General features: G+C 39.3%; 1 protein-coding gene across 3 annotated transcripts in view; it reads right to left on the reverse strand.

Annotated features, from left to right (window-relative positions):
• COL9A1 (collagen type IX alpha 1 chain) overlaps nucleotides 1-12,075 on the reverse strand; it is a 94,106-nt gene that overhangs the window by 32,931 nt on the left and 49,100 nt on the right. For all 3 annotated transcript variants that reach the window (XM_047760117.1, XM_047760137.1, XM_047760126.1), the window contains 10 exons: nucleotides 11,202-11,255; nucleotides 9,852-9,905; nucleotides 7,075-7,128; nucleotides 5,336-5,389; nucleotides 5,137-5,190; nucleotides 4,956-5,009; nucleotides 4,484-4,537; nucleotides 3,438-3,482; nucleotides 2,169-2,222; nucleotides 2,011-2,064 (listed from right to left, as the gene is read on the reverse strand). In XM_047760117.1, the coding sequence (XP_047616073.1) occupies nucleotides 2,011-2,064; nucleotides 2,169-2,222; nucleotides 3,438-3,482; nucleotides 4,484-4,537; nucleotides 4,956-5,009; nucleotides 5,137-5,190; nucleotides 5,336-5,389; nucleotides 7,075-7,128; nucleotides 9,852-9,905; nucleotides 11,202-11,255 (531 nt within the window). The remainder of the gene's footprint in view (nucleotides 1-2,010; nucleotides 2,065-2,168; nucleotides 2,223-3,437; nucleotides 3,483-4,483; nucleotides 4,538-4,955; nucleotides 5,010-5,136; nucleotides 5,191-5,335; nucleotides 5,390-7,074; nucleotides 7,129-9,851; nucleotides 9,906-11,201; nucleotides 11,256-12,075) is intronic.

Here is a 12,075-nt window from a genome sequence, read left to right on the forward strand (position 1 = left end):
GGGAAATGGCTATGCAACTCAGAGGCTTTATATTTACAACCCTCATGACAAAAGTCAGGGTTTTCAACAAGGGAACTGGAAAGAACCAAGAAGTAAGTGCAAAATCCTACCACTGAAAATGTGAAGAACATAATAAAATGCTCTATTATTCTCTTGGATGCTCTCTCTGAACCACCACATATATCTCCAACACGTTCAGACACTCTGCCAATTCATCCCGATTTAAGAAGACAACCAAAGCTTTGAGGGGGGGAAAAAATGGGTTCTCATAGACACTGAAAAATCAAAATCTGAAGAGGCTCAAAATGGTGCACTGGCATAACTTCCTCCTATCCGCCTAGCCTCGAGCGAGGGAACTAAACAGCACCTCCTCCCACACCATTTCCTTCCGCAGCGCTAAAGTCAGTTTCTGTCTCCATCCCCTAGCACGGAGCTGGGGCTGGTCCAAGCTCACTCCACCCGACCCCGGGCGATTGTGTTCATGGTACAGTCCTGTCATTGGCAGGGGCTGCTGCAACTGTACTCAGATTTCTGCTCCATGAAGTAAATACGAGATGTATTCAGCGCCCCTCTTTCATGCTGTTAACTGTGCTGTTTTAGAAATGTCATGTAGCTATGACCTCGCTGCTGTGACAGTCAACTTAGGGAAAGCATTTTATTAAGAAATTAAATTAAATTATTAAGGAACTTACAGCAAAAGAGAAGAAAAGGATTAGTGAGGCGTGAAGAGCAAGGGCTAGTTTCTCTGGCTGCTGAGAAACTTCTGGAAACCCCCTGGGAAAGGTCGGTTGACAAATATCTTTGAGGAGTGGAAAAACTCCGTTTTCTTTTCCCAAGACACCTGGAATATTTCACTTTTCTGAAGCACGAAAATCTTCACTCAACATGCTCAAGAAATGTGTTTTTAAAAATAACGGTGGGTGTTATCTGGAAATGTTTCTGTGTTCTCACTTGGAGTTCTTTTTGGTACCCAATATACTTTAAAATAAGAACTTAAAATGAGACCATAGAGAATTTTTTTAAGTTAAAGTGCATCATGTTTAGTTTCTGAATCAGTTTTCTAAGGGTTAAACTATCTTGTGAGAAGATATGCATACCTATATTTGCTGCAAAACACACACATTTACCAACTCACACTAAAAGAAGTCTGGCAGGTTCTCAAAAGATTAAAGTAAATTTACCACATGACCCAGCAATTCCACTCCTAGGTAGGTACTCAAGCGAAATAAAACAAGTGGAAAATTGTAGAAAAATGTTCACAGCAGCATTATTCATAATGGCCAAAAAGTGGAAGCAACCCAAATGCCAATCAGTGGATGAATGGATGAATAAATATGGTTTGTCCATACAAGTGAATATTATTTGGCAATGAAAGGGTATGAAATACTGATAAACAGCACAACATAGAAGAAACTTGCAACACTACGTTAAGGGAGATAAGCCAGTCATTTAAAAATCCACATATTGCATGATTCCTTTTATGTGAAATTTCCAGAATAGGCAAATACATAGAGATAGAAAGTGGGTGAGCAGTCTTCTAGGGTTGAGAGGATTGGCGGAAAATGTTGAATCCACAAGTGGATCTGGAGTTTCTGAGGTGATGAAAATGTTTTAAAATTGACTGGTGATGTTTGCATAATTCTGAAAATATATTAAAACTCAATGGATTGTATAATTTAAATGGGTGAATTGTATAGTATATGAATTATATCTCAATAGAGTGGGTTTTTCTGAATCACACTAAGAGATTTCCTTCAACATGGAACGAGAACAGAAAGGTTCATATGCTTTTTTTCAATACTTCATTTTTGTTTCTGCTTTCTGTGGGGGAGGAAAGCATGTTGTATATCTAAATAGCATTCCTATTCCTGGATTAACATGTGCTGAAACATCAGAAGGCAAGCATGGATGAATGAATGGAGGAAGGAAGGACGGATGGAAGGAAGGAAATGAGGACGGTGGGTGGAAAGGAGGTACTTTGGAAGGGGGCTACAGAAGGAGAGTACTCACAGGAAGCCCTCGAGGGCCTCGAGGTCCCACCTCTCCTGGCGGCCCCTGTTGGCCCTGTTATGAGGAAGGCAGGTAAAGAGATAATTAAACTCTCTAATCCTTTACTTAGTGATTACAACAGGTTACAAGATGTGCAAAGGTAGTTTATGGCATCTTACCGGTTTGCCTGAATTCCCCAATTGACCAGGCTTCCCTGGAGCACCTGTGTTACCCTGAAGGTAAAAATACAATATTCAAAGTAGTTCAGACAGTAAATAACCCTAATCATCAAGTTGTCTTACCCAGATTGGGTATTTCTTACACTTAAATAGCATTCATTTCATGTTATTTATACTGAGAACTTGGGAGGATGTAAATACTCTTTCTTGGTGGATACATCAAAGTTCTTTAGATTTGGGATACTATTTTGTCATTCCCAGAACTATCATAAAGCTATCAAAAATGTTAAAAAGGTCAAATGTCAAAAAAAAAAAAATGAAGGTTTTTAGCCAGACGAGAATAAGAGAGGATGTCTCTTTCTTCATGATGTGAATTATATGTCTTTCTTTACCATTTCCACCTCCACTATACTTCTTTGAGCCATTTCATCTGACGCTGACACTTTTAAAATTGCGAAGAATCACGTTAACATGAGAAAACACAGGATTTTCCTGTTGGGAAAATACTGCCAGCAAACTCCAGGGAAAGCACAGGTGTGTGATGCCATCTCCACCATTAATCGCTCACAGTCCATTTATTAGGGAACCTCTCTGCTCAAGATTGTAGGGTCCACTACCATCAGAGAAGAGCCATATAATATAATCTAACAGTGACCAATTTCTACATCATCCACAGTTTATTTTATCTAAAGTAGAGCTTGGTGTTCCCAATGCAGCACAGTGGGTTAAGGATTCAGCATTGCCACAGCTGAGGTGTAGGTTGCAACTGCAGCTGAGATTCAATTCCTGGCCAGGAACTTCCACATGCCTCAGTGCAGCCGTAAATAAATAAGTTAATTAATTAAGTAAGTAATAAAGTAAAGCTGTATTTTATCTCTGATTTTTTTCTTTCAACTACTGTTTTTATAAGCACTTAAAATTGATAACTACATCAACAAAATGCCTAATATCTTTTAGTTTAAGCTAAATCATCTTAATATTCACTGACAAAATTTCTATGGCATCACAATATCTTATTTTCAGTGGTAAAGAACACTTTGGTTTTACACTGGAAGAGAATGACAATTTCAAGAAGGAAGCCTAATCAGCAACAGTTTTGCAAAGTACTCTTTCTGCAGCTGGAAAAGAGATTAGTTTCTGAAGTCTTAAGGCCCTTTTGATTTCTCAAGGTCAACTATAAAATAAAAGGTGGGTTGGAAATATTTAAAATGATAAATATACTAATTATTTAGAAATAAAACAATTCACTACAAAGTTTTCATCTTTTACCTTTTCACCAGCAACACCCTTTGCACCAGGAATTCCGGGTATACCCTGAAAGAAAGCACATGGAATGTGGGTTTAATCACTTCATCCGAGAATCTGTGAAATGTCAAGCCCACTGCACACCACTGAGGGGCTAAGGCCATCGTGACAATCTCAAAGCTTTAGTGTGGGGGAGATGCTTCCTAGTTCCCCCATTCTGAACAGTTAGAGAACTACCCATGGTTTAGAGGGCAACTTTGCTGTAATTGGGTTGCTATGTCTGAACAGCCTTAAAGCAAATTCTAGCTCTAAACAAAAGTTACTTTTCAAGGATGACCTTCCAAATTAGAATCCTACACCATTTTCAGGATAACAGGAGCTCTTCCTGTCATGATTTCATGTACAGAATACAAAGCAAGGACCTATCAAAAACCCTAAGCTTTAAGTCAAAAAACAGAATGGCAGGAGAATTCTGCATCTAACTAAGATTTGATATTGGGAGTCCTAATATTCTCTAACTGATTATTTTTAAAGATATATTAAACTGGAAGAAACTCCTCAATTTACCAGTGAGTATCCCTTTTAACTTGAAACATTTGCCTCCTAAGATTCAAGAATACATGTGATAGAATCCACATGACCTTCCAGTCATATTCATTCAGGAAAACACCAATTTGAATAATTCAAAATAACAATGATCAAACAATGATATCTTGTATCTCACACTGTTCCCTGAACATCATCTCAACCCTCTTACAACTCAAGCCTGCTAACAAGAACTTCAGAACTAGTTAAAAGTAGGAGGAAGTATATGACCTTGGCCCACAGCTCAGGGTTAATAAAACGACTATGGGGAAGACTGAGTAAACTAAAAAGAAAGGAGGGGTGCAAAATATAAGTTAAAGTTTAGTGTAGTTGTCAGAGAAATAACTAGTTATTTGGAGAAAAAGTACAAAAATGTAAAACTGTAAACATATAGAATTTAGCAAATTACTTAAGTTTTCCTCCTAAATTCATATCTTCAAAATATGTACATAAACCAACAAGCCTTTAAATACTCAAATACTTACAGGTAATCCCTGCAATCCTGCTTCACCAGGAGGCCCAGGTTTCCCTGGTTCACCCTGAAAAAAAATTGTTGGACCTGTATGAACTGCTTTACTTCTTTTAAGAAATGGAAAAACAAACACTTGCTAAGTAAAAGGATTATCCGTACAGTTGCCCTTACTTGCACTTTAACACTGTGACCCAGTTCAGGGTGGGGAGATGGGGTAAGACTTAGGACATGAATTCAATCAAAATACATAATTTCCTTCTGCCTACTTTCATCAACTGGACAGTTTTACTGGGTTTCTGAAACCAAGCAAACAAATATGCTATTCTAATAAGCAGTTTGATTTGACACTTGACATAAAAATTAAAGGAGGAAAAAAGCCAAAAGCAGCTAAATAAATGCCCTAATGATGGAGTAATGGAAATGCTGCGCTTGACTGGCCCAGGCAGAGACGATCCCACCACCCGTAGACTAAATCACACAGCTACCTTTGTTCCAGGCATTCCAGGTATTCCTTCCCGGCCATCCACACCTGGCAGGCCCTAAGGATGCACAAAGAAACACACTGTCTCTTAGAAACACATTCTTCTTCCCTTCATTATTTTTTTAAATTTTTCTTACAATAATCACTTTGAAAAATGTGCTTGGTGACTACAGCTCAGGACATACCGTGTCCCCTTTGGGTCCAGGGAGACCAGGAATTCCTCGAGAACCTTGAGCCCCCTGCAGGACAGAAAGGAGAAGACGTAAAGGACACCATCAGATATCACAGTGCTTAGAACACGTCAAAGAGATCCGCCATCCGCAGAATCAGCAGATGACACCAACACCCTCCTTGCTTACGTGATTAACACTAATTTGAACTCACTCTGTCTCCCTTGGGACCTATTTCTCCTGGAGGTCCTCGCTGTCCTTGATCACCCTGTATGAAAATGAAATCGTGTCATACAAGCAAAAGTTACTTGTTGGTAGATTTCTGAAATTATAAAACACCATCCATGTTACCTTACTATTGTTCTTTCATTGCAATGCTCTATCATGGATGCCTAGCTCAGGAAATCTTTTTATAAAAATTATGTTGTCCTAAAAATTGGTATTACCACAAAGATAATTGAGCATTACATGTCTATTGATTTCATTGTAAAGACAGAATGCTTCTATGCTCTTTAGATGTATAGCTATAATGAAATTAAGGTCCACAAGGCAGGGAAGCTTGACATCAGTACCTACGCCTATGCATCCTCCAGCCTCATTGAATATCGTGGTGGGTTGAGGTCTGGAAGAGTTGCCAGTCTTTTCTCCACATTACTTAATTCTCCTGTCAGTAATAAGATTTCTGTCATAATTATCCAGCTAATGTTAATATATGGTATAGGCAGTAATAGATGCAAGGACATGTCTTCCTAACATAAAGCTTTTGTTAAACTACCGAACTGCTCTAAAACCTCAAATGGCTTCCTATTGCTTTCCAGATCACTTCAAACTACCCAGATTGGCATTAAACACTCTCCACCATGTGCTTCTGCCTCATCTGTTCAAGTTCATTCTCTCAACAGGAACTCTCTCCTCCAGGCAGTGACAGCCCATCACCCCCACAGGGCTCTTCTCACTTGCACCCACTGCCCTTCCTCCACAGCAGGGCTTTGCAGACCCAGCTTCCTCTAAGGTCTAAGGTCTTGGTGCATTACCTCCACCACAAGTTCTAGAACTTGGGTGTTTTTTGTTTTTTGTTGTTGTTGTTGTTGTTAGCCACACCCTGGCATTCAGAAGTTCCCAGGCCAGGGATAGAACTGAGCTATAGCAGTAACCCAAGCCACACCAGTGACATTGCCAGGAGTTCCCTAGGCCACCAGGGAACTCCTTCTAGGGCTTAATCTTATACTATAGCACTCAGCTACATTCTCTCTTTCCCGCTGGGCCTTGATAGTCAGAGGTTCTACTTTATTTATACTTTTCAATGTGATATGAGAGCCTATTAATGAATGGCTTTTTATTTATTCCAGAAAAGGTGTGAGGCCATCCACAATAATGACACAAGTCATATGGTTGTCAAAATATGGACTAATGAGATGAAAAATCATAGGAGAGGGAAAGGACAGAGCTATCTGGGAACCTGAAGTGAGATAGTTACTGTGACTCTAGGCATTCCGGCAACCAAAGCAAAAGGAAGACAGGGCAGGCATAAAAACAACAATCTGACTACACTTATGAGAAAAACAAAACCCCTATTAAGTCATGAGAACATCTGTCTATACAAAAAAGACATGCTTGCCTTAATGTTTTTTCTCTTTACAACCACACCTGTAGCATGTGGAATTTCCCCGGCTAGGGTCAAATCTGAGCTGCATCTGCAACTTACACCACAGCTTGTGGCAATGCCAGATCCTTAACCCACTGCACAGAGAGGGATCAAACCCACATCCTCGGTTCTTAAACCTCTGAGCCACAATGGTAATAAATTATTGCCCATTTTTACACTTTATTCGCATGTAAAAGACACTTGCACACACAACTACACATACACACACAGACACAGCAAAAAAAATCTACCATTGATAATTGCTAAAAAAAACTATCATTGGATCTCGTAAAAGGAAAATTACTTACAGGTGCACCAGGGAGACCTTGAGGCCCAGGTTCTCCATCTAAGCCCCGAGCACCCTGCAAATAAACAAGACAAAGAAGTGAACTCAAGATCAGCCATATATGCTAAAGGACACATCAGTCTTTCTAAATAATGACAAGAGCCAGATGAAAATGAGGTTTTGTGCCTTGTAATATAAAATCTCCTCATCAGTGACTCTGAGCAATATTTAACCAGACACCTGAGATGCAAAAACTGGTTTTTACAATCTTCTGGTTCCACTAAAAGTCCCTACACCCAATCTTTGATACTACTCTGGATATTTTAACAGACTTTTTTTTTTTTTTTTTGCTTTTTAGGGCAGCAACTATGGCATATAGAGGTTCCCAGGCTAGGGGTCTAATTGGAGCTACAGCTGCTGGCCTACACCACAGTCACAGCAATACCAGATCTGAGCCGCGTCTGCAACCTACACCACAGCTCTCAGCAACACCAGATCCTTAAGCCACTGAGTGAGGCCATGGATTGAACCCGCAACCTCATGGTTCCTAATCACATTTATTTCCGCTGCGCCATGACAGGAACTCCACCGCGTCCCTTCTTGATCACTGACATAAACTGCTAGTTGAGAGAACTTGACAAGTCTAGTGGAAAAGGTCTGGTAGTTGTACTCCAGAGTTCTCAGGACCCCTATGGGAATTCATTAATGTGAAAGCCAAGGGGCCACCCAAATAGTAGCTGCCCTGGACCCTGCTGCCACTACACCTGTTGGAGGGATTTCTCGGAGTCTGGATTCCCACCAAGATCTAGAATCAGATGTCAAACCATGTGATTTGGAGGAATGAATTGTAATAAGGATGTGAGCATCCCCAGGTCCAGTCTGGATAGATGATAGGTTCAGTTTGTATAAAGCATTGATCTTTTTTCTCAACAACAGATTCACCTTACCACGTGATGATGGCTTTATAAATTTAATCATCACAAAATTATCCCTGACTTTGTTATATATTGTACATATTACCTCATTTTCAGTATAAGAATCAAAATGTGATTTTAAAACAAAAATAATGGGGTGTTTCAGGGCTCTTATGTATGCTACATGACAAAATACAGCCCCCATTTAAATCTTTTTCTCAGAGAAGGCAGAAGGGCAACTGAAGTGAGCAGGCTGTCTCCTGATTAACAGGGTCAGGATGAAGAAACAATAAAAGAAATGGGAAATAGTCAAAAGGGCATTGGATGGATGTCAGGCCAAGAAAACCAGGTGGATGGCACCTGAAGTAAGAATTGAAAAATTAGAAAACCTTTGAGGGAAGGTGCAGACATGGGTAGAATCAAAGAAAGAACACAACGGAAGCAGAGGCACCACGGAGCCCTGAAAGTCTTTGATCCCTAAAAACTAGAACAGAGCAGAAGGTGTTCTCCCTCCACCAGGGAAGAAGAGGTTTGGGAGACCCAAAAAAGCCCTGAATTCATCACTCTCGGTTCCTGAGCTGGACTTCACATTATAGAAACAGCACTGATGCCCTCTCTCTCTCCCGTAGCTGTTCACCAGGAGCTCAGACCCAAACTGCTGTTACTAGGTAACCACTCCAAAGGTCTGAGTTCATGAGAAGAGCTTTTCATTGTTGAAAGCAATTTAACAGAAATCAGAGGAAATGAGAAATTCTGAAAAATACCAAGTAGCAAAATACCTCAAATAAAGAGCATATCAAGGACAGTAATTGGTTTCAAAGTGAGGGTCACATATTTCAGAAGATGATTTAAACCCAGAAAAAGCAAAAGCCTAGGTATCAGCAACTTCAAAATAAATGAGACTGAGATTTTAATAACAGAAGAGATATGCCCAAAATGTTACTTAAGGTAACATGAATGTAAAAATACAAAATATGTTTTTAAAAATATGGTGTTTTTAGGAAAGAAATATTCTAGAGGACATAGAAGAGGGAGGCAGGCATGATGACGATATCTAGAGAGACAAAGAAATTGGAAAAAAATGAAATTGAAGGAATTATTCATGAAGCAATGCCTTTGATCCACAAAAGTGTTTATCTCTTTTTTAAAAAGACTGAATTTCATTTCCTGAGCAGCTACGATGTACAAGTTATCCTTGTTTGGTTGTTAATAAAAGGCCCTGTGCTTCTGTGCGGAACAACACAAATTAGCTACAGAGAAGGAGACGAGGGTCAGAAGGGGTGGTGTGCAAAATGCCTTTTTTAATATTCTGGAGCCTACACAAGTTCCTAAAAAACTTTCCAAAAGCGCTAACCATTTTCTTAAAATCTGAGAAAAGCTAGACACACCCTTACACTTGTACACACATACACACAGAGCAAGAAAAATATTTCTGAGCTCATCTTGAACGTTCAAGTTTGTGATGTCTTTGCTTTTGATATTCTCTCAGCTAAGCAATCCCCACCCCCCCTCTCCGCCCAGGGCATCCCACCTTCCCTCCCTCCACCTCGCCATCCCCCTCTATCTTTGCTGTGTATCCCAGATAGTGTGTCAGTGTCATCATGTCAACTACTAATAATGACAAGAGATTAAGTACACCAGCCGTGGTTACTCCTATTTACCAAAATAATTTAAAATATATAATACATGACAAGTATCGTGGGTATTACTCATTTTTATCATCTATGTATATAACAGAAATGCAAGAACCTAACCAAACATCTACAAAGCACCAAAAAGGATCACTTTTTAGTGATGTTATTGAAGATAAAAAGATATTTTTAAATGGCCCCGAACTTAAACATTTTTGCATTTTGAGACTGTATCATCATCAACATCATCTTACTTTTTCCCCTTTGGCCCCAGCTATGCCGGTGATGCCTCGCAAACCTTGAGCTCCCTGGAAATGTAAAAAAGAGAAGTAAATACTTTCAGTTGCAGCACACATTCTTTTATGTCATCACAAAAGCTGATCAGAAGGATGCTCTCATAACCAGAGGTAGCACTGAGAGAGAGTGACATTATATAGCAGACAAATTTTCCTAGTGTAGAAGAAAAATCCAAAAGGAATTCTTCTGATGGTAAAGACCTTTTTAGAAATTCTGAGGACTTACACAAATCTGGAATTGGAACAATTACTAATGACAAAAAAGTAATTATCATTAGCATAAAAGAACCACGATAATGTATTCGACTTTTAACTCACAAAGAGAATACAACTGTCTCCTTGTGGCTTGTAACTTGGTAACATCTAACATGATTGCAATTTCAAATCTAATTTTTCCCCACCAATGTATGCTATCCAAAGCAATTAGTTTCCCCATCAGTCCCCCAAAATCTTAAGACCTATAAATGGAGCTGGGGTCTCCAACAACTATATCATTACACCATTTCTACAATAAAAGGCATTCTGAATTCCAAATTGGGGCAGTAGGAATCCATCTCACCCCTTCCCAGGCACAGGAGTGAGGAATCCTCAAAAAAAAGTGCAGGTTTGTATTTACAGGAGCCTCTTCAAAATGGAAGGTTCATTCTCACTGCCTGGCTCCACAGCAGCAGGACTCCAGAGACAATGCCCTACAGATGCTCCCTTGAGAGAAGCAGGGGGCAGACACCCCCTCAGAAAATGGGCGTGGCTACTTCTGGGCAACTTGCTAACTCTTCATGCTCCCTTAAGGTAAAGTAGCTCTTGGTAGTCATTTCCCTGTTGTGCTCTCACTGGAGAAAAGTATCCCCTCCATGGTCAGCTGTTAGTTTTGCATCCGGGTCAGTCCCAACTCTCCATAGATGAGTTAAGAATGACCTGAAATACACATGTGCACAGAGATCCAGCTCAGGACACAAAGCAAGATGTGGCCAAATCAGATTGAAGCTGCTTGTTCTCTCATAGCTCCTTTATGGACTCTGAAGGTAACTCAAAAAGAATTCCAGAAATACTTAGACCAATAGCAGAGACAGGAGAATGACACATATTGCTTCTTGGAGGGAAGTTTGTACATAAGTTTTCCAAAAAGCATACTTTTTACAAATCTGTGCTCTGCTCACTGTGTATTTAAAAGTGAAAATCTGTGAATTTTTCAGAAATATTTTGGCATATCCTCTCTCAAACCCCAGAAGTTCAACAAGCTGTAATGATATCTTTCAATGACCTTGGGGTCATGCAGCATGGTTAAATATTTTTTAAAAAATACTTTACCGGAGGTCCTTGAGCTCCAACCTCTCCAGGCTCGCCCTGGTCCCCTTCTTCACCCTGAAAAGTAACAGAGAGAAGGGCACCAAATGCTACTGCAGCAAAGGGCCACTGAAATGGGTTTGCTCTAACTGGGCATCTGTTAAATTCACCTGAATTAGTCTACTATACTTTCTTAAATTATTTTATGTAAGTAATCCACATTGTGGAACATTTAGAAAATACAGAGAAGTATATAAATAAAGTAACCCAAATTTCACCTTTCAACTATAAACACCAGTAATACTTTGAATGCTATCCTTTCGAAGTTTTTCTAAAGAGAGAGAGGAGGGAAGGAAAAGAGGAACAGAGAGAGGGGACATGTATGCTCTCATGTTCTCAGTGTGTATGTGCTGTGGGAAGGTGTGTTATTAGGAAAATGTGATCACACTATGCAAACTTTTTCCATAAACTATAATATTTTAATTATGATATTCATCTTAACTTTCTCATCATAATTTTTGTAACATGTACAATTTTTTAACATAATTAAATGTCTTTTCTTCCATGGCTTCTACCTTCGGTAACACTCTCAGAAAAGCCTTCTCTGTCTCCCAAAATAAACAAATATTCATCCATGTTTTTCTTTTAGTAGTTTTATAGTTTAATTTCTTACATAGAAATATTTAATTATCAGGAATTTATTTTGATGTACAAATATAAAGCAGAAATTTTTTTCCTGGTAATTGGCCACTCTATCCAATATCATTTATCAAATAATAAATTCTACACAGATTGAAAAATTCATATTTAACATATATGTATTTTTTTTTTCTTTTTAGGGCCACACCCACAGCATGTGGAAGTTCCCAGGCTAGGGGTCAAATAGGAGCTATAGCTG

This window comes from Phacochoerus africanus, chromosome 2 (assembly GCF_016906955.1).
Source record: "Phacochoerus africanus isolate WHEZ1 chromosome 2, ROS_Pafr_v1, whole genome shotgun sequence".
NCBI classification, from domain to species: Eukaryota; Metazoa; Chordata; class Mammalia; order Artiodactyla; family Suidae; genus Phacochoerus; species Phacochoerus africanus.